The 23,387-nt window shown below is 43.0% G+C and overlaps 1 protein-coding gene across 2 annotated transcripts in view; it reads right to left on the bottom strand.

Annotated features, from left to right (window-relative positions):
• The window catches only part of LOC122553785 (dedicator of cytokinesis protein 2-like), a 1,246,386-nt gene that overhangs the window by 79,182 nt on the left and 1,143,817 nt on the right, over positions 1-23,387 (bottom strand). For both annotated transcript variants that reach the window (XM_087991733.1, XM_043698147.2), the window contains exon 40: positions 17,492-17,596. In XM_087991733.1, coding sequence (XP_087847859.1) covers positions 17,492-17,596 — 105 coding nt within the window. The remainder of the gene's footprint in view (positions 1-17,491; positions 17,597-23,387) is intronic.

Below are 23,387 nucleotides of genomic sequence, written 5' to 3'. Positions count from 1 at the left end.
GTGGAAACAACTCTCTGCTCAGTCTTTTGGGTGTGATGACTGGGTTTGAAGCCAGCGGACTCACAGGCTCACCTTGGGATGACTGGTGTGAGAATGAGATAATTATGCAATCCCAGGACAGTGTTCCTATAAGGCTGAAGGGCTGGCTTGTAATACAGAGTGACACCAACAGCGTGGGTTCAATTCCTGCACTGGCTGAGGTTACCATGAAGTAAACTCCTTCTCAACTTCTCTCCTCACCTGAGGCGAGGTGGCCCTCAGGTTAAAGCATACTTGGTCATCTCTCTCTCTCTCTCTCTCTTTCTCTCTTTCTCTTTCTCTTTCTCTCTCTGTAATGAGGGAGCAGCCCTGCAGTCTGATAAGATGACAGCAACTTTTCCTTTAAATTGCACAACATATTGGGCAAAGCTGAGAGAGGAATTAATGAATGTTATACCTGACTTTGAAGTTGAATGCATGTTTCAAAATCATCCTCAGCATTTAAATTGATATACCGAGAAACATTATTTTAAAAATGCCCTTGCAAAAATAATGTAAAACTGACACTAATTACTCACCAAACTGACTATACTTTGCAGGTAAAACCTCATATGCACTCTCAATCGATTGTATTTTCAAATGCACTCTTGTTACAAATAACTACCAATTGAAACAATCTCCCTTTATTAGTCTGGTAGAAAAGACCAGAGTCCCTTATTATGTCTTGATTAACTTGATATTTGCTTTAAACTATCTCCAATGTTTGGACACCAATTGAGTTTGACAGGTAGAATGAGTTGTGAATAGGTTTGAGGCTGAGCTTGTGTTACAGGTTCTCAGAACACAGTGGGTGAGAGAACATGAATAGACAGGTTGCTGGGTCAGCTTCCCGATCCTGGTGATGGGAGGACAGATATCCTTGAGAGCTGTTCAAAGAATAAGTATCTGGGGATTCCTAGTCATTGTTAAAATCTGATTGTTGCTGGATCTGACCATGCTTAATTGTCATCTTTATGAACCACGAGTACATAGTGTCTACATGCATGTGTGTGTTAGCTCTGTGTGTATGTGGCTATTTGAGATGCACACAATCTATGAGATTGTGTGCATTTTCTGTGCCTGTGTAATGTATATGTATATGATCTCTGTGACTGCATGTGATACGCTGTTTGTGTGTACAGAGCTAGCTCAAAGAATTGAGTAACCTATCCTGCTACCAGTTCATGTATTTGTATGTTTATGTGTGGAAGGTGTGTGTGTGTGTGTGTTAGATAGATGAGCGTGTATCATATGTGTTTATGCTTGTGTGAGCTGTATGTGAGTTTGTCCATATGGGTGTGTGTGTGTGTATGTGTGAGACAGAGTGTTATGTGTGTACATGTGTTAGATGTGTGTGTGGTGTGCATGTAATTTTCAAGCCACCTTTTCATGTCACTGGAGTTGGATTAATCAAAATAATATTTCATTTCTTTTGGTGGCTTGATATTTGACAATTACACTGGACTGGGTGGGATTGCTAATTATAAGGAGGATGCAAGGAGGCTTCAGTGTAATTTTGCACAAGTTGAGTCAGTTGGCAAACCCAATGGCAGATGCAGTACAATGTGATTAAATGTGAAGCTATATCCTTTGGTATAAAAAAACTGAAAGGAAGGATATTGTATAAATGGTGATATACAAAGGGATGTGGGTATCTTTGTACATTCGGCATTGAAAGTAGACATACAAGTGCAGCAAGAGATGAGAAAGGTACATGGCATATTGACCTTCATTGCAAGCGGATTTGAGTTCAGAAGTAAGGATGTCATAATGCAATTATGTAAGTCCTTGGTGAAACCACACCTGCAGCACTGAATGCAATTTTCATCTCCCTATCTAAAAAAGGATATACTTTCCATAGAGGGAGTGCAACAGGGGTTCACTAGACCAGGATTGAGGGAAAGTGAGGACTGCAGATGATGGATATTAGAGTCAAGAGCATAGTGCTGGAAAAGCATAGCAGATCAGGCAGCATCCGAGGAGCAGGAGAATCGGTGATTTGGTCAGAAGGGCTTTTGCCTGAAATGTCGATTCTCCTGCTCCTCGGATGCTGCCTGACCTGCTGTGCTTTTCCAGCATCACACTCTCGACTCGTACCATGACTGCCCTATGAGGAGAGATTGGTTTAACTGAGCTTGAATTCACTGTAGCTTAGAAGGATGAGAGGTGATCTGATTGAAACATATAAAATTCTAACAGGGCTGGACAGTTTAGACACAGGGAGAATGTTTCCCCTGTTTTAGGAGTCCTGAACCAGGGGGCACTCTCAGAATATGGAGTAAACCATTTAGGACTAAGATGAGGAAAGATTTCTTCACTCCAAGGGTAGTGAGCCAGTGTAATTTTCTATCAACGTCAGTTGTGGGGGCCAAGTCACTCAATGTACTCAGACAAATGATAAGAACACTTTTAAACTTTATAGACATCAAGGGAATGGGGAGAAAGTGGAATATGATATTGAGTTAGAGGATCAGTCATGAACAGATTTGAATGGCTTGGAGGACCAAAAAGCTTATTCATGCTCCTGGTAACTACGCTTCTATGAGCAGTGCCCTACATGTTCATAAGTTCAAATTTCATCATGAGAAGTTATGGTTTTGCAACCATAAGTTTGGAAATTGATGGGGTGCTGTCAAGGAACTGAAGATCTAAATTTGGCATACTGCCAATAAAACATAACAAGCTCCAATAAGGTATTTCAGTGACTGTGATTTGCTGTCCTTGCCTGGTCAATCTGCAAGTTTTGAGATGAGGAACACTGGGATTGTTCTCCTGAGAGAAGGAAAGTTGTGAAAGAGATTTCACTGAGGTGGCTCACAATGGTAGCTGTGTTTAACTAATGCTATGTAGAGGTTTTCAAATAATTTGGAAACAGATGTAGCTTAGTAGATACAAGGTATGAAAAAGACTGGGAGAGAAAAATATCAATCGATGAATAAACAGTAGAGGGGAGGCAATTGCTTAATGGTATTACCACTGGACTGTTAATCCAGAGCCAGGTCAAGTTCTGGGGACCCAGGTTTGAATCCTGCAAAGGTAGATTGTGGAATTTGAATTCAATAAGTGTCTGGAATTAAGAGTCTAATGATGATTATGCGAACTGTCAGAAAAAAACCCCACCTGTCTCACTACCCTTTGAATGAAGAAATCCTTCCTCATCTTAGTCTTAAATGGTCTACTCCACATCTTGAGACAGTGTCCCCTGGCTCTAGACTCCTAAAAACAGGGGAAACATTCTCCCTGAATCTAACTTTACCCAGTATGAACTACATATGACTCTAGGCCCACAGTAATGTGGTTATGTCTTAACTGCCCTATGGGCAATAAATGCAGGCCTAGCCAGTAACACCCCCATCCTGTAAATGAATAAAAATAAGTAATTCAGAAATATGATGCAGTAGAGATGTGGAATTTTTTGTTGGTGCAGTTGGCACATATACAAGGCAGTCTAAAATGGGTTTAGAGTGTGTGTTAAATATGGTGGGTCAGCGTTGTGCTGATGCAGCCACTTAGCATTATGATATAGTGGTAATAACAGTGATCTGACTCAAACAATACTTAATGTAATGCATTCAGGAAAGATAAAGGATGGAAAACAAAGAGGGAAGGTAGTATAATTGATCAAAGACACTGTTAAAGCACTGGAAAGAGATGATGGACTTGAGGAATCAAAGGCAGAATCTTTTTGCTTAGAAGTAAAGAACAATAGAGAAGCTATTATACTGCTAGGTATATATTATGGGTATCAAATCATGAGAAGGACTTCAGGAGCAAATTAGCAAGCAAATTGTGAGAAAAAGATACAAATCTCCAATCATAATGATGTGGATCTTCAAATATCTTGAGACTGTAGCCGAAGAACAATTCTATAATTTACACGTTGAAGGCATGGATTTTAGTTTTAAGAACATAACTTTTAGTTTGGAGATTAAAGATTTGAAATGTAAGAAAACCTTAGAAGCCCAGTAAAACACTAATGCAATTCAAACCAGTCTGGATTAATTACATTTAAAAATTAACCTATGTTTATCTTGTTGGGTCAAGGTTATTAATGAGAGAATGGTGAGGTAAGAGTGACTCATCTATAAGCAGTGGCTCAGTGGTTAGCACAATTACCTCACAGAGCCAGGGACCCAGGTTCGATTCCACCCTCTGGTTACTGTCTGTGTGGAGTTTGCACATTCTTCCTGTGTCAGTGCAGGCTTCCTCTGGGTGCTCTAGTTTCCTCCCACAATCCAAAGATGTGCAGGTTAGTTGGATTGGCCATAGTGTTCAGGGATGTGTAGGTTGGGTGCAATAGATAGGAGAAATGTAGAGTAATTGGGTAGGGTAATGGGTCTGGGTGGCTTAATATTCAGAAGGTCGCTGTAGACTTGTTGGGTCAAATGGCCTGTTTCTACACTTCAGGGATTCTATGAATACACCTTCGATACAGTCAGAATGCCTACCTTTTCTCAATAAAGGATTGGAATTGTTTACATAGTTCCTGGATGAAAAAGCTAGAGGTAGTTTGTAAACATGGGCTTTCTTAAGAAACCCAATAAGTCTAGTGAGAGGATAATTATAATTATTGGTGATATTAGTTATTGATATAGCTCACAGGGTTAAAGAGTTGTGTTGAAGGTAAAATCTATTTGAGAACATCCAAAAGCATGTTACATTGCTTGGGATTGGAGATGGGGGTTAACAGGTTCCTTTGTTCATATTTATTCAATATGTTCAACTCAAATATGTTCAATTTGAGAACAGGCTAAAAAAGGCAGTTGCAGATATGGTCTTGTTTAAAGTTCTTGAGTAGAAAAGAGATTGAAAGATTTGTCTAGCTTTGAGCTGGAGGGAGAAATCTACAGTGAATCCGTTGAGCTAGAGAATGCAGTGAAGCCGAAATCTGTTTGTGTTTAAAAATAAAAAATCTTACAGCATAATTTTTTTCAGTTAATCACTGGATGTTCAAATTCCTTTTTAAATGCTAATAGTCTCTATGAGGATTGTAACAACAGAGACTAAGATATTAACAGTGGAAAGAACAATGAGAGTCACAGGGAAGGGGAGAACTTTTGAAATGTGCACAAGTGAATTTTCTTGATCGATGTGCTTCCAAGATAAGATGGAAACTCAGTTCTTGGGGCTTAGGTTCTAAGAATATAATCACTGCATCTTGACATTCAAAGGCGTTACCATCACTGAATCCCTCGCTACCAACATTATCCTGGGGGTTACCATTGCAGAAACTCAACTGGACTTGCTACATAAACACAGTTGCTACATGAGTAGGTGAGAGGCTAGGAATACTGCAGTGAATAACCTACCTCCTGACTGCCAAAGCCTGTCCATTATCTACAAGGCACAAGTCAGGAGTGTGTTGGAATACTTGTCTGGATGGGTGCAGCTCCAAAAACACTCAAGAAGCTCAACACCATCTAGGACAAAGCAGCCTGCTTAGGTCAGCCAGTGACGTCCACATCCCACAGATGAATTAAACTAAGTTGGTAAAATGGAGAATGATTCAGTGCAGGAGGATGTGGGTAACAGTGAGCACATTATGAGGCTCAGTGAAGGTATACAAAAGAATAAGGAGCAACGATGTATAAAAATAATCAACTGGAGGAGGACAAATTTCAGGGAGTTGGAAAAGAAGCTGGTCCAGGTGGATAAGAATTAAAGGTTGACAGGAAAAACCATGAAAAGCATTGAGAATTTGAACAGATTTGAATTTGAAGCCTTCAAAGAGGAGATGACTTGCAATGAGACAAAAAGTAGAACCAAAGCTGGAACCTCTTTGACAGCTAAAGAGGGCCAGTGTGCCTCCAATTAAACCTGTTGGACTATAACCTGGTGTTGTGTGATTTTTAACTTTGTGCACCCCAGCCTAGCACAGGCATCTCCAAAAAATGGAGAACATGGTTCCTGATAAATATCAACATTACAATAGACCTGTGATCCATGGTGAATGTCAAAAGTACAGAGAGAACTGAGAAAGGAAATAAGAGATGTGTAAGGTAATATAAATGTAATGTAACACAGGTAGTGTAAAGAGGACATGAAAGACTAGGATAGTGAAGAAGGCATTTGGTACACTTGCCTTTACTGTTCAGTCTATTGAGTACAGGAGCTGAGAGGTCATATTGAAGCTGTACAGGACATTGGTTGGTCACTTTTGAAATATTGTGTGCAATTCTGGTCTTCCTGCTATAGGAAGGATGTTGTGACATTAGGAATGGTTCAGAAAAGATTTACAGGGACATTGCCAGGATTGGAGGGTTTGAGCTATAAGGAGAGCTGAATAGGGTGGGGTTATTTTTCCATGGAGCGTCGGAGGCTGAGGGGTGACCTTATAGAGGTTTATAAAATCATGAGCGGAACGGATAGGGTAAATAGAGAAGGTCTTTTCCCCAGGGTGGAGGAATCCAAAATGGGAAGGCATAAGTGAGAGGAGAAAGATTTAAAAGGGACCTAAGAGGCAACTTTTTACACAGGGTGGTGTGTGTATAGAATGAGCTGCCAGAGGAAGTGGTGCAGGCTGGTACATTACAGCGTTTATAAGGCGACTGGATGGGTACATGAATAGGAAGGGTTTAGAGGGATATGGGCCAAGTATTGGCAAATGTGACTAGATTTATTTAGGATATCTGGGCGGCATAGTGGCTCAGTGGTTAGCACTGCTGCCTCACAGCATCAGGGTCCCAGGTTCAATTCCAGCCTTGGGTATCTGTTTGTGTGGAGTTTGCACATTCTCCTCGTGTCTGTGTGGGTTTCCTCCCACAGTCCAAAGATGTGCAGATCAGGTGAATTGGCTGTGCTAAATTGCCCATAGTGTTAGGTGCATTAGTCAGAGGGAAATGGGTCTGGGTGGGTTACTTTTTGGAGGGTCAGTGTGGACTAGTTGGGCCAAAGGGCCTGTTTCCACACTGTAGGGAATCTAATCGAATTTGTTCAGCATGGATGAGTTGAACTGAAGGGTCTGTTTCTGTGCTGTATATCTCTATGCCTTCTATAAGCATATAAAGTGTAAATTACAAGGGGTGTCAAAAGGAGGGGTGGGTTCATTAGAGACAAAAAAGATTTGAAATGGATAGGATGAAAGTCCTAAGGTGGACAAGTTCAAAAACATGAAAGATTTTGAGAGAGTAAATAATCAGAAACAGCAGAAAAAAGCTCAGTTACAATATGGAATCTGATTAAGGTAATCAGAAATAGAACCCATCGGAGAATGTCAGAACTGCAGATGCTGGAGTCAAAGCGTGTGGCACTGGAAAAGCACAGCCAGTCAGGCAGCATCCGAGGAGCAGGAGAGCCGAAGCTCTTCATCAGGAATGTTCAAGAGCTTATGCTCAAAACGTTGACTCTGCTGCTCCTCAGATGCTGTGCTTTTCCAGTAAAAGAATCATAGGCAGTATGAAGGAAATAAAGTGCACGTAGTGAATGGTTATGATCTGAAATGCACTGCCTGAAATGTTAAGGAAAGCAGAAAACAGAAGCCTTCAATTGAAAGGGAAAATGAATCATGGAGCAAGAGCAGGGCAGTGGGAGTGATTACATAATGATTTTAAAAGGGCCAGGCATGATAGGATGAAGGTCTGCACGGTCTCCATCCATACATCTTTCCAGGAAGAGACTCCAGACCACACTATGTAGTATTACCCTGAGTTATCCCAACCAAGCACTGGAATAATGGAATAAATGCAAGTCCGAGTAACAAACGGAGGGGTTTTTGACAATTTTAAGTGACCAAGAGAGGAAGTAATTAATACAAGTTCAAATTAAAAAGAAGCTGCTCTTTGTTGTAATCCAAGGATAAAAATGTACACAGATGTGGAATTAAACAATGTTTAAATATTTTGGGAAAGATCTGAGGGTTATCGTTTCGTGTCTCCAAGCTTTCTGTCTCGATTCTCGCTCAGTCTCTCCAGTTCTGTTTTTCTGGATAACTGGTCAGTCTTTGCAGGTCTTTGTTGCTGGATTAATGCTCATTCTCTGCTCTGTGTAACAAGAAGAGCTGCCAACTGTACCACAGTTTCAATCATTTCAGTTCACAATTGTTGGAAAGTCCTTCTAACAACTGGCAGTTACAAGTTCCGCTGCAACCGGTCACTTAAGGTCATTGAATCGATGTGAAAGGGGCAGTGAATAATAAATGATTGTTCATCTCCTAAGTGCAGTGAACAAATACAGTTAAAACTTTCGGGAAAGATAGATCTTTTGAAATTTCTCTGAAATCCCTAAAGTAATGGTGTAAAAACTGCAAGGTATCGATTTAGCATCTGAATTTTCAGTTCCAGTTGGTCGCATTCCAGTGTTGACATTCCCATGAAAGCAGACCATTCTTTTCCATTGACTGCTTGATCATTTCAAGTCTATTTTGAAGTCTGCACCCTTCAATCGAGGAACTGGGAATCTGTCAGTCAATGATTTTTGTGTCATGGGCTATTAGAGCCCAATCATCTCATGCCAGCAGTAAAATCACATGAGTCATTCACACACTTGCTCTCTTCTCATTTCTTTAACATGCCAGTAAAGATCGAGTCTGTTGTGGCTCATCTGCTTGATCCCCTGCTCACAGCCAGCAGATTGAGGGGTCATAGACTCATGAGCAGCACTGACATGCAGAGGGATCTGGGCATACAGGTCCACAGATCCCTGAAGGTGGTAACACCGGAGGATAAGGTGGTCGAGAAAGCATACAGCACACTTGCCGTCATCATTTGGGACATCAAATATAAAAATTGGCAAGTTAGGTTACAGTTGGACAAAACTTTAGTGAGGCTACATTTGGAATATTCTATGCAGTTCTGGTCACCCCACATTACCAGAAGGATGTGGATGCTTTGGAGAGGATGCAGAGAAGGTTTACCAGGGTGTTGCTTATCCTAGAGGGTTTTAAGTCATGAGGAGAGGTTGGATAAACTCAGATTGTTTTCACAAAAGACGGAGGCTGAGGCCAATCTGAAAGAGGTCCACAAAATTATGAGAGAGACATATATAGGGTGGATAGTCAGAGGCTTTTTCTCAGGGTGGAAAGGTTAACTACAAGGGCGCACAGGTTCAAGGTGAGTCTTAGGGAGAAGTACAGGGAAAATTCTCACACAGAGAGTGGTGGGTGCCTGCAACACACTGCCAGTGGAGTTGGTGGAAACAGGAACATTACCAACATTTAAGGCATCTTGCTTGACACATGAATGGGAGGTGAACAGAAGGATAGATATCGTGCATAGGCAATATGTAGTGTGTCTAAATTAAGATTAGGAGTTGGCACAGATTTGGTAGGCCAAAGGGCCCATTTGTGTGCTGTATTGTATTGTATTCTGTGGACTTTGAAAATAAGATGAAGTCCGTTACCTCAGTAACCGTACCTTGAGGGCGGCACGGTGGCACAGTGGTTAGCACTGCTTCCTCACAGTGCCAGAGACCCGGGTTCACTTCCCGCCTCAGGCGACTGACTGTGTGGAGTTTGCACGTTCTCCCCGTGTCTGCGTGGGTTTCCTCCGGGTGCTCCGGTTTCCTCCCACAAACCAAGAATGTGCAGGTTAGGTGAATTGGCCATGTTAAATTGCCCGTAGTGTTAGGTGAAGGGGTAAATGTAGGAGAATGGGTCTGGGTGGGTTACGCTTCGGCGGGTCGGTGTGGACTTGTTGGGCCGAAGGGCCTGTTTCCACACTGTAAGTAATCTAATCTAATCAGTGTAGTGTTGAGGAGAGTAGGGAGCTGCCACTTTTCAGTTGGCACTAAGTTTCCTGTTCTGTGTGGGTGTGCCAGCCCAACACTCGATATTAACTGTTGCTCAGGGTGAAGCCTGATGTCATTCAAGCTACAGTCGAGAATAATGCAGGTAAACCACTTCCTGATCTCGCTCAAAGATCCTCTTCTCTAGCGGAAAGATCCTCCTCCTGCCAGTGGTGAGGAAGTTACTGGAATGTGTCTGAGACAATCCCAATGAATGTCAAGGGCATTTGATTCCACAGGACAATATCGTTTGTATCCTGACTCTCAGTGGGGAATCTTCCTTGAGACGATTAGTTGGAGATGAATATGCCACAGTGGTAATTTGGGACAGGAAGAGAGCATTCAACAAGATAGATGTTTTTTTAAAATTCACTCATGGGATTTAGGTATCACTAATTGGCCAGCAGTTCTTACTCATCCCTAGTTGCCCCTTGAGAAGGCAGTCGCAATCTACCTTCTTGTATTGCTCCAGTCCATGTGTTGCAACTACCCATAATGGTGTTAGGCAGGGAACTCCAGGATCTTGCCCCAACGACACTGAAGGAATGGAGTTTCCAAGTCAGGATGGTGAGTGGGGGGGTTTGGAGGGGAACTTGCTGCTGGTGGCGTTCTGCCTTTGCCCTTCTAGATGTCAATGTTGAGGACTCTGAAGATAACTCCCTCCTGACTGTACACCACAGTGCTGCTGAGTCTGTCTTGCTGGTGGGACATATCCAGGGATGGTGGTGATGGTGTCTGGGACACTGACTGTAAGGTTTAATTCCATGAGTATAGTTATGTCAGACTGTTGCTTAATTAGTTTATGAGATAGCTCTCCCAATTTTAGCACTAGCCCCCAGATGCTAGTAAGGGGGACTTCACAGAACTAACAGGGCCTGTTTCTGCTGCTGTCTCTTCTTGTGATCGGGTTGATGTCAGGTGGACTGTCTGGTTTCATTTCCTTTTTAAAACTCTTGAATGACTGTTACAACTGTGTGGCTTCTGGGGTTATTTCAGAGGGCAGTTAAGAGTCAACCACATTGCTGTCGGTCTGGAGTCACATGTAGGCCAGACCAGACTAGGAGGAGAAAGTGAGGGCTGCAGATGCTGGAGATCAGAGCTGGAAATGTGTTGCTGGAAAAGCGCAGCAGGTCAGGCAGCATCCAGGGAACAGGAGAATCGACGTTTCGGGCATAAGCCCTTCTTCAGGCATTATGAAGAAGGGCTTATGCCCGAAACGTCGATTCTCCTGTTCCCTGGATGCTGCCTGACCTGCTGCGCTTTTCCAGCAACACAGACCAGACTAGGACCAGGACAGGGCAGGTGTTTTCTTCCCTAAACGATATTAGTGAACCAGATTTTTGTTTCAACATTGACAGTAGCTTCCTGGTCATCACAAGGCTACTATCTCCAGCTTTTAAAATCCACTATCTATTATGGTCCCCAGAACATTACCTGGGTCTGTATATTAACTATCGAGTGGTAATACTGTTCAATTATTTCCTGGCGTGGAGGAGAGGGTGGGGGTGCTGTCTAAAGTAAGGGGACAGCAAACTCACGAGTCTGTTTCTCCAGGCGTGGCTCATTTGTACCTTAACCCCATTTACTCACCTTGGTCTGCTCATTATTATTGCTCTCTCTACCAATGTCAGCTTTGAAATTTACAACAGTCTCCAAACCACAATTTCTTTGGGGGAGTTGGGCAACAGAGTTCATAGTAAAGCGCTCTTGTGGCACAGTGGTACATTCCCTACCTCTGAGTCAGGAGGTCTGGGCTCGAGTATGGCACAGTGGCTCAGTGGTTAGCACTTCTACCTCACAGTGCCAGGGACCTGGGTTCAATTCCACTCTCCGGTGACTGTCTGTGCAGAGTTTGCACATTCTCCCTGTGTCTGTGTGACTTTCCTCCGGGTGCTGCAGTTTCCTCCCACAGTCCAAAGATGTGCAGGTTAGGTGATTTGACCATGCTAACTTGTCCAGGGATATGCAGGGTAGGTGGATTATCTGTGGGAAATGTAGGGTTACAAAGACAGCATAGGGAAATGGGTCTGGGTGGAGTGCTTTTTGGAGGGTCATGGTTGACTCGATGGGCCAAATGGCCTGCTTTCACATTGTAGGGTTTGTATGATTCTCAGTGTCACCTGCTCCTGAGGTGTGTAACATGATCCTTGATAGGGTTGATTAGAAAATACCGAAAAGAATTGATAATGTCATCTTAATGGACACAAATCTTTGAAGACAAGTGCAATGCTCACTTACAAACTCCAGTGAAAAACAGAACAGGGAAGGAAAAGAAAACTGTCCCTGGAACAAATAAAATTAAAAGGTTCAAAAAATGTACAAATGGTGCAAAGCATAAGGGAGAAGATGCCATTTACTGAACCTATCTATTTTTTACTAGATTATCCATTTGTCATTTACATAAATGATTTGGATGTGAGCATAAGAGGGACAGTTAGTAAGTTTGCGGATGACACCAAAATTGGAGGTGTAGTGGACAGCAAAGAGGGTTACCTCAGATTACAACAGGATCTTGACCAGATGGGCCAATGGGCTGAGAAGTGGCAGATGGAGTTTAATTCAGATAAATGTGAGGTGCTGCATTTTAGGAAAGCAAATCTTAACAGGACTTATACACTTAATGCTGGAAATGTGTTGCTGGAAAAGCGCAGCAGGTCAGGCAGCATCCAAGGAACAGGAGAATCGACGTTTCGGGCATAAGCCCTTCTACACTTAATGGTAAGGTCCTAGGGAGTGTTGCTGAACAAAGAGACCTTGGAGTGCAGGTTCATAACTCCTTGAAAGTGGAATCGCAGGTAGATAGGATAGCAAAGGCGGCGTTTGGTATGCTTTCCTTTATTATTCAGAGTACTGAGTACAGGAGTTGGGAGGTCATGTTGCGGCTGTACAGAAAATTGGTTAGGCCACTGTTGGAATATTGTGTGCAATTCTGATCTCCTTCCTATCGGAAGGGTGCTGTGAACCTTGAAAGGGTTCAGAAAAGATTTAGAAGGATGTTGCCAGGTTTGGAGGGTTTGAGCTATAGGGAGAGGCTGAATAGGCTGGGGCTGTTTTCCCTGGAGCGTCGGAGGCTGAGGGATGACCTTTTAGAGGTTTACAAAATTATGAGGGGCATGGATAGGGTAAATAGACAAAGTCTTTTCCCTGGGGTCGGGGAGTGCAGAACTAAAGGGCATAGGTTTAGGGTGAGAGGGGAAAGATATAAAAGAGACCTATGGAGCAATGTTTTCACGCAGAGGGTGGTACGTGTATGGAATGAGCTGCCAGAGGACGTGGTGGAGACTGGTACAACTGCAACATTTAAGAGGCATTTGGATGGGTATATGAATAGGAAGGGTTTGGAGGGATATGGGCCGGGTGCTGGCAGGTGGGACTAGATTGGGTTGGGATATCTGGTCAGCATGGACAGGCTGGACCGATGGGTCTGTTTCCATACTGTACATCTCTATGACTCTATGACTCTATGAGTATATAACACAGACTCAAATTGAATCTTTTGACGCATGTTTCCCACTTCCTTATGCCAAACACAGTAAGGGGTAAGCTTGCCCTCTCCTGCCTGTGTTTACATCAGCTTTACCAAACAATTTCATCTCACTTTTCTGTCCATGTACAGTCAATCAAAGCAGTGGGATTAATTGGATAGCCCTGGAGAAAGCAGAGGCCAGCATATCTCGGCCCTAACGTGTACTCTTCCCAATCAAAAGAATGATCCTCCAGTGGTCCATATGTAATTAGCAACACCCCAAAATAATCAGTCACCCTTTTTTGTTACTCAACTCTGACCTTTTCAGCAGGATTGGCAGTGTGACCCAGCAACTGCATCCCAGAATCCACAGCGATCAACCTGGTTTGTGATTTACTGCAGTGTTATTGGACATCCATTAGCTGCAGGGTCAAGTCATCCCTTTGAATCACTGTGTGCTCTGCCAATGCATTCTATCATCCAGCTTATTATTCAAATGATTAGTTGCATGTTACTTAACGAGATTCCTAATGAATGAGTGTGTGCGCATGAATGTGTGTATATACAGCACCTTCGCTTTGTAAAATTAATGCGCAAAAGAATCATTAGCTTTATGAGGCAATGCCACGCATAATTAAGCCAATATCCATCTGATTTGTGATTTCATAAAATTATAGAATTGTTGAGTAGCACTAAGCAGAGGGAAGTCATTCAGCCCATCAGCTCTTTCTAGAAATAATCCATTTAGTCCCCTCTACTCACCTTTGCCTATATGTCCCGTAATTTCTCTCCTTCAAGTAATACTGCAATTTCCTTTTGAAATTGATAATGGAATCTGTATCTATCATCCCATCAGGGAATGCAGTCCAAACTCTCACCAAGCACTGTGTCAAATGTTTCATTTTGATCTTTTATCTTAAAGCCCTGCCCTTCAGCCACTGCAGCAGTTTCTCCTGGGTTTACTCTCTCCAAACCATTATGAGGTAAACCTCACTATCGAATTTCCTTGATGCCTTCTCTCCTCTAGGAAGATCAATCCCAGCTTCTCCACTCTATTTAAACAACCCTGTTCCCTGGAACATTATGCTAAATCTCTGCTTTGCCCTAGGAATATTGAAACACAAACATAAGGAGCAGGGGTAGGCCATTTGCCCCCTGAGTCTGATGTACCATTCATTATGATCATGGCTGGTCATCCAAATCACCACTCTCTAATCCAACTCAATAGTCTGTTCCTGCTTTCTTCCCATATCCTTAGATCCCTTTAACCCAAGTGCTATTTACAACTCCTCTTTGAAAGCATGCAATGTTTTGACCTTGACTACTTTCTGTGGTCGTGAATTCCCAAAGCTCACTATTCTCAGGGCAAAGAAATTTGTTTTCATCTCCATCCTACATGGTTTATCCTGTATCCTGTGATTCCTAATTCCTGTGACATCTGGAACATTCTTCCTGCATCTACCCTGTTAGAATTTTATGGGTTTCTCTGAGATCTCCTGTCGTTCCTCTAGCCTCCAATGAATAAAATCCTAACCGATCCTAATCTCTCTTCATATGTCAGTCCTGCCATTCCAGGAATCAGACTGGTGAACCTTTGTTGCATTCCCTCCAGAGCGAGAACATCTTTCCTCAGATAAGGATTCATGGCACAAACCCTTGGCCCTGAGGAGAAGTCATCCTTGAATCAAAGGATGGTTGACAAATTCCTTGAGTGTCCCAATTTTATGTTCTGAGCTCCACCTGTGTTTAATTCCACATATAATTGGATTGGCACTGTCCTACCCGAACAACAATGATAGCCTTGCCCTCCTAAAATTAGCAGTTGTTACTTTTTCCACGCATTCTTGCAGATGGAGATATCATCTATAGATTAAGGTTCTGTAGAGAAGTCTCTGTTCAGATCCACCTATCAGTTCTAAGTTAATTGCTCTTCAGCTCTTTGATTCATAAAGCAGCACATCAGTAAGTTGATGTTTTGTGTTCTTGTCAACAGTTCAAGTGTATCATATTGACTGCTCTGCTTCAACATTTGCTTTAGATAGCTCTTGGTTCCTCTGATTGACTGGGGGCGTGATGAGGTGAATATGAGTGTAGTGAAGAATTCTCCATAAGAACTTTCCAAGAGCATCTCTTTTCCTAATGGCTTTTTCTTGGTTTCTCTTAGTTACTTCTCTCAGGACATTTGCGTCAGGTATAAGTGCTCAAATTATTCAAGGTTGATAAAATGGTTAAAAGGGGTCACAGCATCCTGAGATTTATAAATAGGCACATCAATTCTAAAAGCAAGGAAACGTATGAAATTTTTACAGATCACTAGTTCAGCCTCAAATGGAGTATTGTATCCAATTTTAAGCACAGCACTTTAGGATGGATGTGGTGTTATTAGAGACATGTAGAGAAGATTCATGAGAATGCTTCTAGGGATCACAAAAGCAACTAGATTGGAGAAGCTGAGGTTGTTCTCCTTAGAGAAGGATGACAGAAGATTTGATAGAGGTGTTCGAAATTGTGAAGCTTGTAGCTTATTCATTGGATGTGTGCACCATTGGCAAAATCTAAGTCTAAGGATATGAGGTTAGGCCATTTAGGACTGAGATAAAGAGAAATTTCTTCACTCAGTGAGTGGTGAGCCTCTGGAATTCTCAGCCACAAAAATCAGGGAAGGATAAAACATTGGATGTTTCCAAGAAGGAGTGAAGTGCAGTTCTTAGGGCTAAAGGGATCAAAGTGTATCGGGAGAAAGTGGGAACACAAGTTGGATGATCAATCAAATTAGTATTGAATGATGGAGGAGACTAAGGATGGAGTAGGTTGAATGGCCTCCTCCTGCCCCTATTTTCTATGCTTCTGTTGTCTATCCCTATTTGTCCTTGAGAAGGTAGATGGTGAAGGGAGAAATTATTTCCATTGTTGGAAGGATCAACAACCAGTGGTGATTTAAGTTGATTATCTGAAGTTGCAATGACAGCGTGTGGGAAAACATTTTCACTCATTGAATGGTTAGGATCTGAAATGCACTGGCTGGGAATGTGATGGAGGCACTATTTCTCACTATTTTATTTTGTGATGCAGAACAACCACAAAATCTCCAAATGATACACCAACTCAAGATGCAGGCTGTACCCATGCTGCTCCAGTTTGGAACCCATGAGACTTGCTGCATGTCAAAATGCACGTCAAGGCAAAACTGGATACATTTCAGAGAAAGTGAGGACTGCAGATGCTGGAGCTCGGGGTCGAGAGTGTGGTGCTGGAAAAGCACAGCAAGTCAGGCAGCATCTGAGGAGCAGGGGAATCGATGTTTCAGGCATAAGCCCTTCATCAGCCTTTCCTGATGAAGGGCTTATGCTTGAAACATCTATTCTCCTGCTCTCGACACTGCCTGACCTGCTGTCCTTTTCCAGCACCACACTCTTGACACTTCAGAGTAATCCTAATGTATTCTGAGAAAATGGATGATGCACATTGACGTGTACCATTGACATTACAGCTAAAGATGCAAGGTACTTGCAATGAATCTTTCAATTTAGTGGTACTAGAGATTCTGTTGTCACAAGATCATTGAGAAAACAAGAAAGTCAGGCACAGCATACCAATGACACTTCTTCAAAATTAACCTCACTTCTGCCCCCATCCCAATCCCACTTTAGGAAATTTCAGTGGTCATGTACAGGACCAGCAATTCACAAATTTAGATTAATGATCTGGGAATATAAGTTTAAATGTCAGCTTCTCAGCTGGGGATCCTGAAGTCAGTTTTTATTCACCTAATACTTATTTATCAGTAATAGAAACCAAGGAACTGCGAGACTGTTGTTAAAAGTCTGACGCATTTGCCTATTCCAGCCTATACATAACTCCTCATCTACAGCAACAGATTGTGCATAGTGTCCTCAATTAATCCAAAACTAATGCTCTGAATTGACCAATTCTGTCAGTGTCACTGGACACAAAACATTCCACAGGTACTGCCAGACCTTCCGAGTTTCTTCAGCAATTCCTGATTAGACACTTAACTGAAACGACCAGTCGGTTCAGGGAAATTAGGCAAGTAATGCACTGCTCTCTAGCAATGTTTAAGATGCATTTAGACAGACACATGTTCAGGCAGGATACAGAGGAATGTGGACCATCCGCGCACAACTGGGTTTAGTTCAGAATGGCATCATGGTCAGCACAGATATGGTAGGCAGAAGGGCGTGTTCCTGTGCAGCAAGATTCTATGATCTACGATTCATCACTCATTAGCTAAACAAATCACATTCCTGAGCAAAAACAGAGTCTTACCCGGATGAAGGTTGGGAAACCTTGTCCATAGTAACCAATTGCAAAGTAGTCGGGCTTGGGCCTCAGCACTTTCATGATTTTTTCATAGAACTTGGCTTGCCGTTGCTGTGAAATTTAAAACAAAGTGAGTTTTGAGAAGATTTATAGCTCAGGTTGAGGTTCTGGATGTAGGTTTGGTCGCTGAGCTGAAAGGTTCAATGGTGGAACCTTCCAGCTTAGCAAGCAAACCTACATCCAAAGTAAGATTCAAGTTTGAGAAACAAACAACACAGGACTGTTTTGTTAAAGAATCTTTATTTCCCACTCGCTCTGTAATACTTGTTGTCCACATTGCCCTCTTTGCCTGGTCACAAGGGATGGTCCTGCTTGAGGGCCACTGGTCAAGCTGTCACTCTGAACACAACAGGGTGACGTTTGTCCATTCTCTCCTCCCCTACTGTCCGTCTGGGCTCTCCTCTTTGTCACTTCACAGTGGATAGCAATGATCATTTCCTTTCTCGCCCATGCCTACATTTACTGTGCAAGGCATGGCTCCTGGGGCAGCACTCTGTCTTCTGAGTCAGACAGTCATGGGTTCAAATCTCACGCCAGAAACTTGAACACCAACCCCCAGACTAACATTCCAGTGCAGTATAGATCTGAGGCAGCATATCCTGTCAGAGGTAATATCCTTTGAAGAAAGTATCAATGTGAGGCTCAACATCATAACACGGTAGATTATTACACCGCTGTTTATGTACAGTTTGGCAGATGCCTCCATTTCCTGCATCACAGCAGAGACTCCATTAGGTAGCTCAGTTGGCTGGATGGCTAGTTTGTGATGCTGCATGATGCCGACAGTGTGGGTTCACTTCCTGCATCTCCTGAAGTTACCGTGAATGACTCGCCTTCTCAATCTTGTCCCTTGCCTGAGGTACAGAATCATAGAATCCCCACAGTGATGAAACAGGTCAGATGGCTCATCGAGTTTACATCGACCCTCTGAGCAGCATCCCATTCAGACCCATTCCTCCCCATCCTATCCCTGTAACAATGCATTTCCCATGGTTAATCCATCCAGCCTACATATCCCTGGACACTATGGGGCAATTTAGCATTTCCAATTCACCTAACCTGCATATCTTTGGACTGTGGGAGGAAACCGGAGCACCCAACAGATACAGGGAGAATGTGCAAACTCCACACAGGCCTGTTCCTGGAAGCAGTCTGTCATGACTTCTCTATCTCTAATGAGAATGAGGCTATGAGTGAGACCTTTACCTTCAAAAGTGTAAAGCACTTTGGAGCATTCTACATCTCTGAAAGATGCTACTATTTTTGATCAGCATCTCAGGATGATGAGAGAAAAACTAACACCAACAGGTACTAAACTTACCAACTCAATCAACAGGAGACAAAGGGCTGTAGGAGCTAGTAGAGGGAGGAAGGGGGCATTTAGTGGATTAAATATGAGGACCTTTTAGCTAATTCTCTCATGAGACATGGACATCTCTGGCTGAGCCAACCTTTATTGCTTGTCCCTATTTCCTCTCAAAAAGGTGGTGGTGAGCTGCCTTCTTGAACCACTGCAGTCCATGTGCTGTAGGGAGACCCACAATGCCTTTAGGGAGGGAATTCCAGGATTTAGACCCAGTGACAGTGAAGGAACCATAATATATTTCCAAGTCAGGATGATGAGTGGCTTGGAGGGGAACTTGCAGGTAGTGGTCTTTCCATTTACTTGCTGCTCTTGTCCTTCTAATTGGAAGAGGTCATGGGGTTGGAAAGTGATGCCTAGGATCTTCATTCTCAGAAAATAACTAAGGATGCACAGAGTGATAATGGCATGCAAAGGGTGAAGCAAACACATGCACAACAAGCTGATTCCACATTATAGTCTGTTTGAATACATGTAATAGTAAAGGGGGGGGGGGGGGGGGGGATTTTAATGGTGTGCTGCTCTCAGTTAGATAGCCTTATCTTCTGTGACAGAAATGAGGCCATGTTATTTCAACCACCTCACTAACCTTGCACCTAGAAATGACAGTTTGCTGGCTGGAATCTCTGGAAGACCGGACACACCACCTTCACATCTCAGCCTATCAGGTAGGGGGAGAGCTGGGGGTTCCTCAGAGGAAACCTTGAATATGGAGGTATTGGTGTGACCAAGGGACTTCTGCTGCTATTGTCCAGTCTGTCCTCCACACCTGGCTCAGTTTGGTTCCTTTGTGCTGGCTCAGTTGATAAACCTTGACTGCCAGTAAGGTCAAATAATTCCAATTCTTTATTCACACATTACTGTAGTCCAACGTAAAACCACATCTCTCTGGGTACAGTCTCACTTCCCTCACTCCAGTTTAGACTGTTCTGATTTCCATCATCAGTTACATAAGAATATAGATATAAATTGGGATCACGGTGGCTCAGTGGTTAGCACTGAGGGACCTGTGTTTGATTCCAGCCTTGGGCAACTGTCTGTGTAGAATTTGCACATTCTCCCTGTGTCTGCTTGGGTTTCCTATGGGTGCTCCAGTTTCCTCCCACAGTCCAAAGATGTGCAGGTTAGGTGGATTGGTCATGCTAAATTGGCTATAGTGTGGGAATACCATGGGAAATGCAGTATTTTAGGGATAGGTGTGGACTCGATGGGCTGAATGACCTGCTTCCACATTGTATGGACTTTATGGATATCATGGCAGATTTGATTACTTCATGCAGATGAAAGTGAGGACTGCAGATGCTAGAGATTAGAGTCGAGAGTATGATGCTGGAAAAGCACAGCAGGTCAGGCAGCATACCGGAAGCAGGAGAGTTGACGAGCCCTTCATCTTATGCCCAGGACATAACCTCTACCTCTGCCTTAAAAAAAATCAAGGACTCTGTTTCCTCTGCCTCTGGAGGAAGGGAATTCCAAAGACCCACAGCTCTCTGTGGGAGGAAAACAATTCTCCTCGCCATTGTTCTCCCCATCTCTGAGAGAATTATATTAACCCTTTACTCCACAGCACGGTTAAAACCTCATTTTGGAGACTTGGAGCACACTCTTCCTGATGGTACAGGGGACAGTACTCTCATCTAAGTCAGGGTGTCATGGTTTTACTTAACATAAGTGCAACATTTCAATGGATGCTGCCAGTGCAGTGTTGACAGAGTACCACATTGTTAAGAGGCATTCTTCAGGTGAAGCTTTAAACCAAAGCCCCATTTTCCCTGACAGATCACAGGAAGAGATAATAACTCATTGAAACATATTTAAGCTCTTACAGAGGGATAGCTGAGAAGCTTTCTCTCTCAGTCTGGAGAGTCCAGAGTAGAGAAATCATCTCAGGATAAAGGGTCGATCGCTGAGGGGATAGCTGAAGAGATAGTGGAGGCGTCAGTGGTGATCTTTCAGGAATCGCTAGAATCAGGGACGGTCCCTGATGACTGGAAAATTGCTAACATGACACCCCTGATTAAAAAGGGAATAAGGCAAAAAATGGAAAATTACAGACTGATTAACCTAACCATGGTCATGGGTAAGATCCTGGAATCCATTGGGAAGGATGAGATTCTAAATACTTGGAAGTGTATGGTAAAATAGGGCAAAGTCAGCATGGTTTCATCAAGGGGAGGTCATGCTTGACAAATCTGCTAGAATTCTTTGAGAAAGTAACAAGCAGGTTAGACCAAGGAGAACCAATGAATGTTATGTACCTGGACTTCAAGTAGGCCTTTGACAAGGTGCCACACAGGAGGCTACTGAGTAAGATAAGAGCCCATCGTGTCAGAGGCAAGGTGCTAGCATGGATAGAGGCTTGGCTGTCTGGCAGGATGCAGACAGTGGGGATAAAAGAGTCCTTCTCAGGATGGCAGCTGGTGACAACAAATGGTGTTCCGCAAGGGTCAGTGTTGGGACCACAAGTTTCACTTTATATATTAATAGTCTAGATGAAGAAACTAAGGGCATTCTGGCTAAGTTTGCAGATGATACACATATTGATAGAGCGACAGATAGCATTGAGGAGGCGTGAAGGCTGCAGAACGATTTGGACAGGTAAGGAGAGTGGGCTAAGAAGAAGTGCAACATGGGAAAGTATGAGGTCATGCACTTTGGTAGGAAGAATAGATGCATGAACTATTTTCTAAATGGGGAAAAAAAAATCAGAAGTCTGAAGTGCAAAGAGACCTGGGAGTTCTAGTCCAGGATTCTCTCAAGGTAAACCTGCAGGTTGAGTCAATAGTTAGGAAGGCGAATGCAATGGTGGCATTTATTTTGAGAGGCCTTGAATTTAAAGCAGGGATGCACTTCTGAAGCTCTATAAGGTTCTGAACAGTCCATATTTGGAGTATTATGTTTGGTTTTGGGCTCCATATCTCAGGAAGGATGTACTTGCCCTGGAGCGTGTTCAAAGAAGATTCACGAGAATGAAAAGCTTAATATATGAGGAACATTTAAGGACTTTGGGTTTGTATTCAATGGAGTTTAGAAGGATGAGGGGGATCGAATTGAAACATACAGAATACTGAATGCTGGACCGAGTAGATGTTGGGAAAATGTTTCCATTGGTAGAGAGACTCGGATATTAGGGCATAACCTTAAAGGGAAGACCTTTACAATAGAGATAAGGAGAAACTTCCTCAGCCAGAGAGTGGTGAATCTATGGAATTCACTGCCACAGAAGGCTGTGGAGGCCAGGACATTGAGTATATTTAAGACTGAGATAGATAGGTTCTTGAGTATCAAGGAAATCAAGGGTTACGGGGAGAAAGTGGGAGAATGGGGTTGAGAAACTTATCAGCCATGATTGAATGAAGGAGCCGGCTCAATGGGCTGAATGGCCTAATTTCTGCTCTGAAACCTTATGGTCTTATGGACTGAGATGAAGAAAAAACATCTTCATTCAGAGAATTGTGAATCTTGAGGATGCTCTACTTTCCAGGATTGTGAATACTGGGTTCCCTGAAGGTATTTGTAATCAACCTGTTACAGACATGTTATGACACTCCTGGAGCAGATGGGATATGAACCCAGGTTTCCTGGCTCAGAGGTAGGAATATTACCACTGTGCCTCAAGAGCCCTATTGAGTGTCCTACATGCTGATCAAAACGTAATATTTTTGAGACAAGAGGACCAAATTTCTAGTCCTATTCGCTGCATCTTTGGAACTACCGTGAATGACACTAACACTAGCTGCTGGCCGTGGTCCTGAATTCAACAGGGTGCAACTATCTCGGGCCATGTTTGAGGAAGGAACAATTGCAAGAAACGTCCCCAAAACCTGCACACAGTATAAGAAAAATAATGGATGCTTCAGCAAAAAAATCTACAAATTTGGGGCCAACTCTTACACAAGATTAACATTTATTTGAATCAATAATGGTATATTCAAGGCAAAAGCTTATAGGTTTTGGGGCATTAAGTGAACCAATTGACTTTAAAATAAATTTATTTATTGGGATATATGCATCTCTGGCTTGGCCAGCATTCAGAGTCAATCACACACTTCAGAGTCAATCACATTGCTTTGGACCTGGAGTTGTCTGTAAGTCAGAGTCGAGGAGTGTGTTGCTGGAAAAGCACAGCAGGTCAGGCAGCATCCAAGGAGCAGGGGAATCGATGTTTCGGGCCAGAGCCCTTCATCAGGAAGGAGGCTTCATCAGGACTGTGGCCTGAAACGTAGATTCTCTTGCTCCTGGGATGCTGCCTGACCAGCTGTGCTTTTCCAGCAACACACTCTCAACTCTGATCTCCAGCATCTGCAGAGCTCACTTTCTCCTTGCATGTAAATCAGATGAGGTAAGGATGGTAAATGTCCTTTCTTGACGGCTGTCGTGAACCAGACTTTCAACAGTCACCATTAGGCTAAAGTTTTATTTATCAAATTAAAATGATCAGCCATGATGGAATTTGAATGACATCCCCAGAACATTAGC

The sequence above is a fragment of the Chiloscyllium plagiosum genome, unplaced genomic scaffold (genome assembly GCF_037043375.1).
Source record: "Chiloscyllium plagiosum isolate Xiang-an unplaced genomic scaffold, Cpla_swu_hap1 HiC_scaffold_1, whole genome shotgun sequence".
Classification (NCBI taxonomy): domain Eukaryota; kingdom Metazoa; phylum Chordata; class Chondrichthyes; order Orectolobiformes; family Hemiscylliidae; genus Chiloscyllium; species Chiloscyllium plagiosum.
This window is presented reverse-complemented; position numbering and strand designations above follow the sequence as displayed.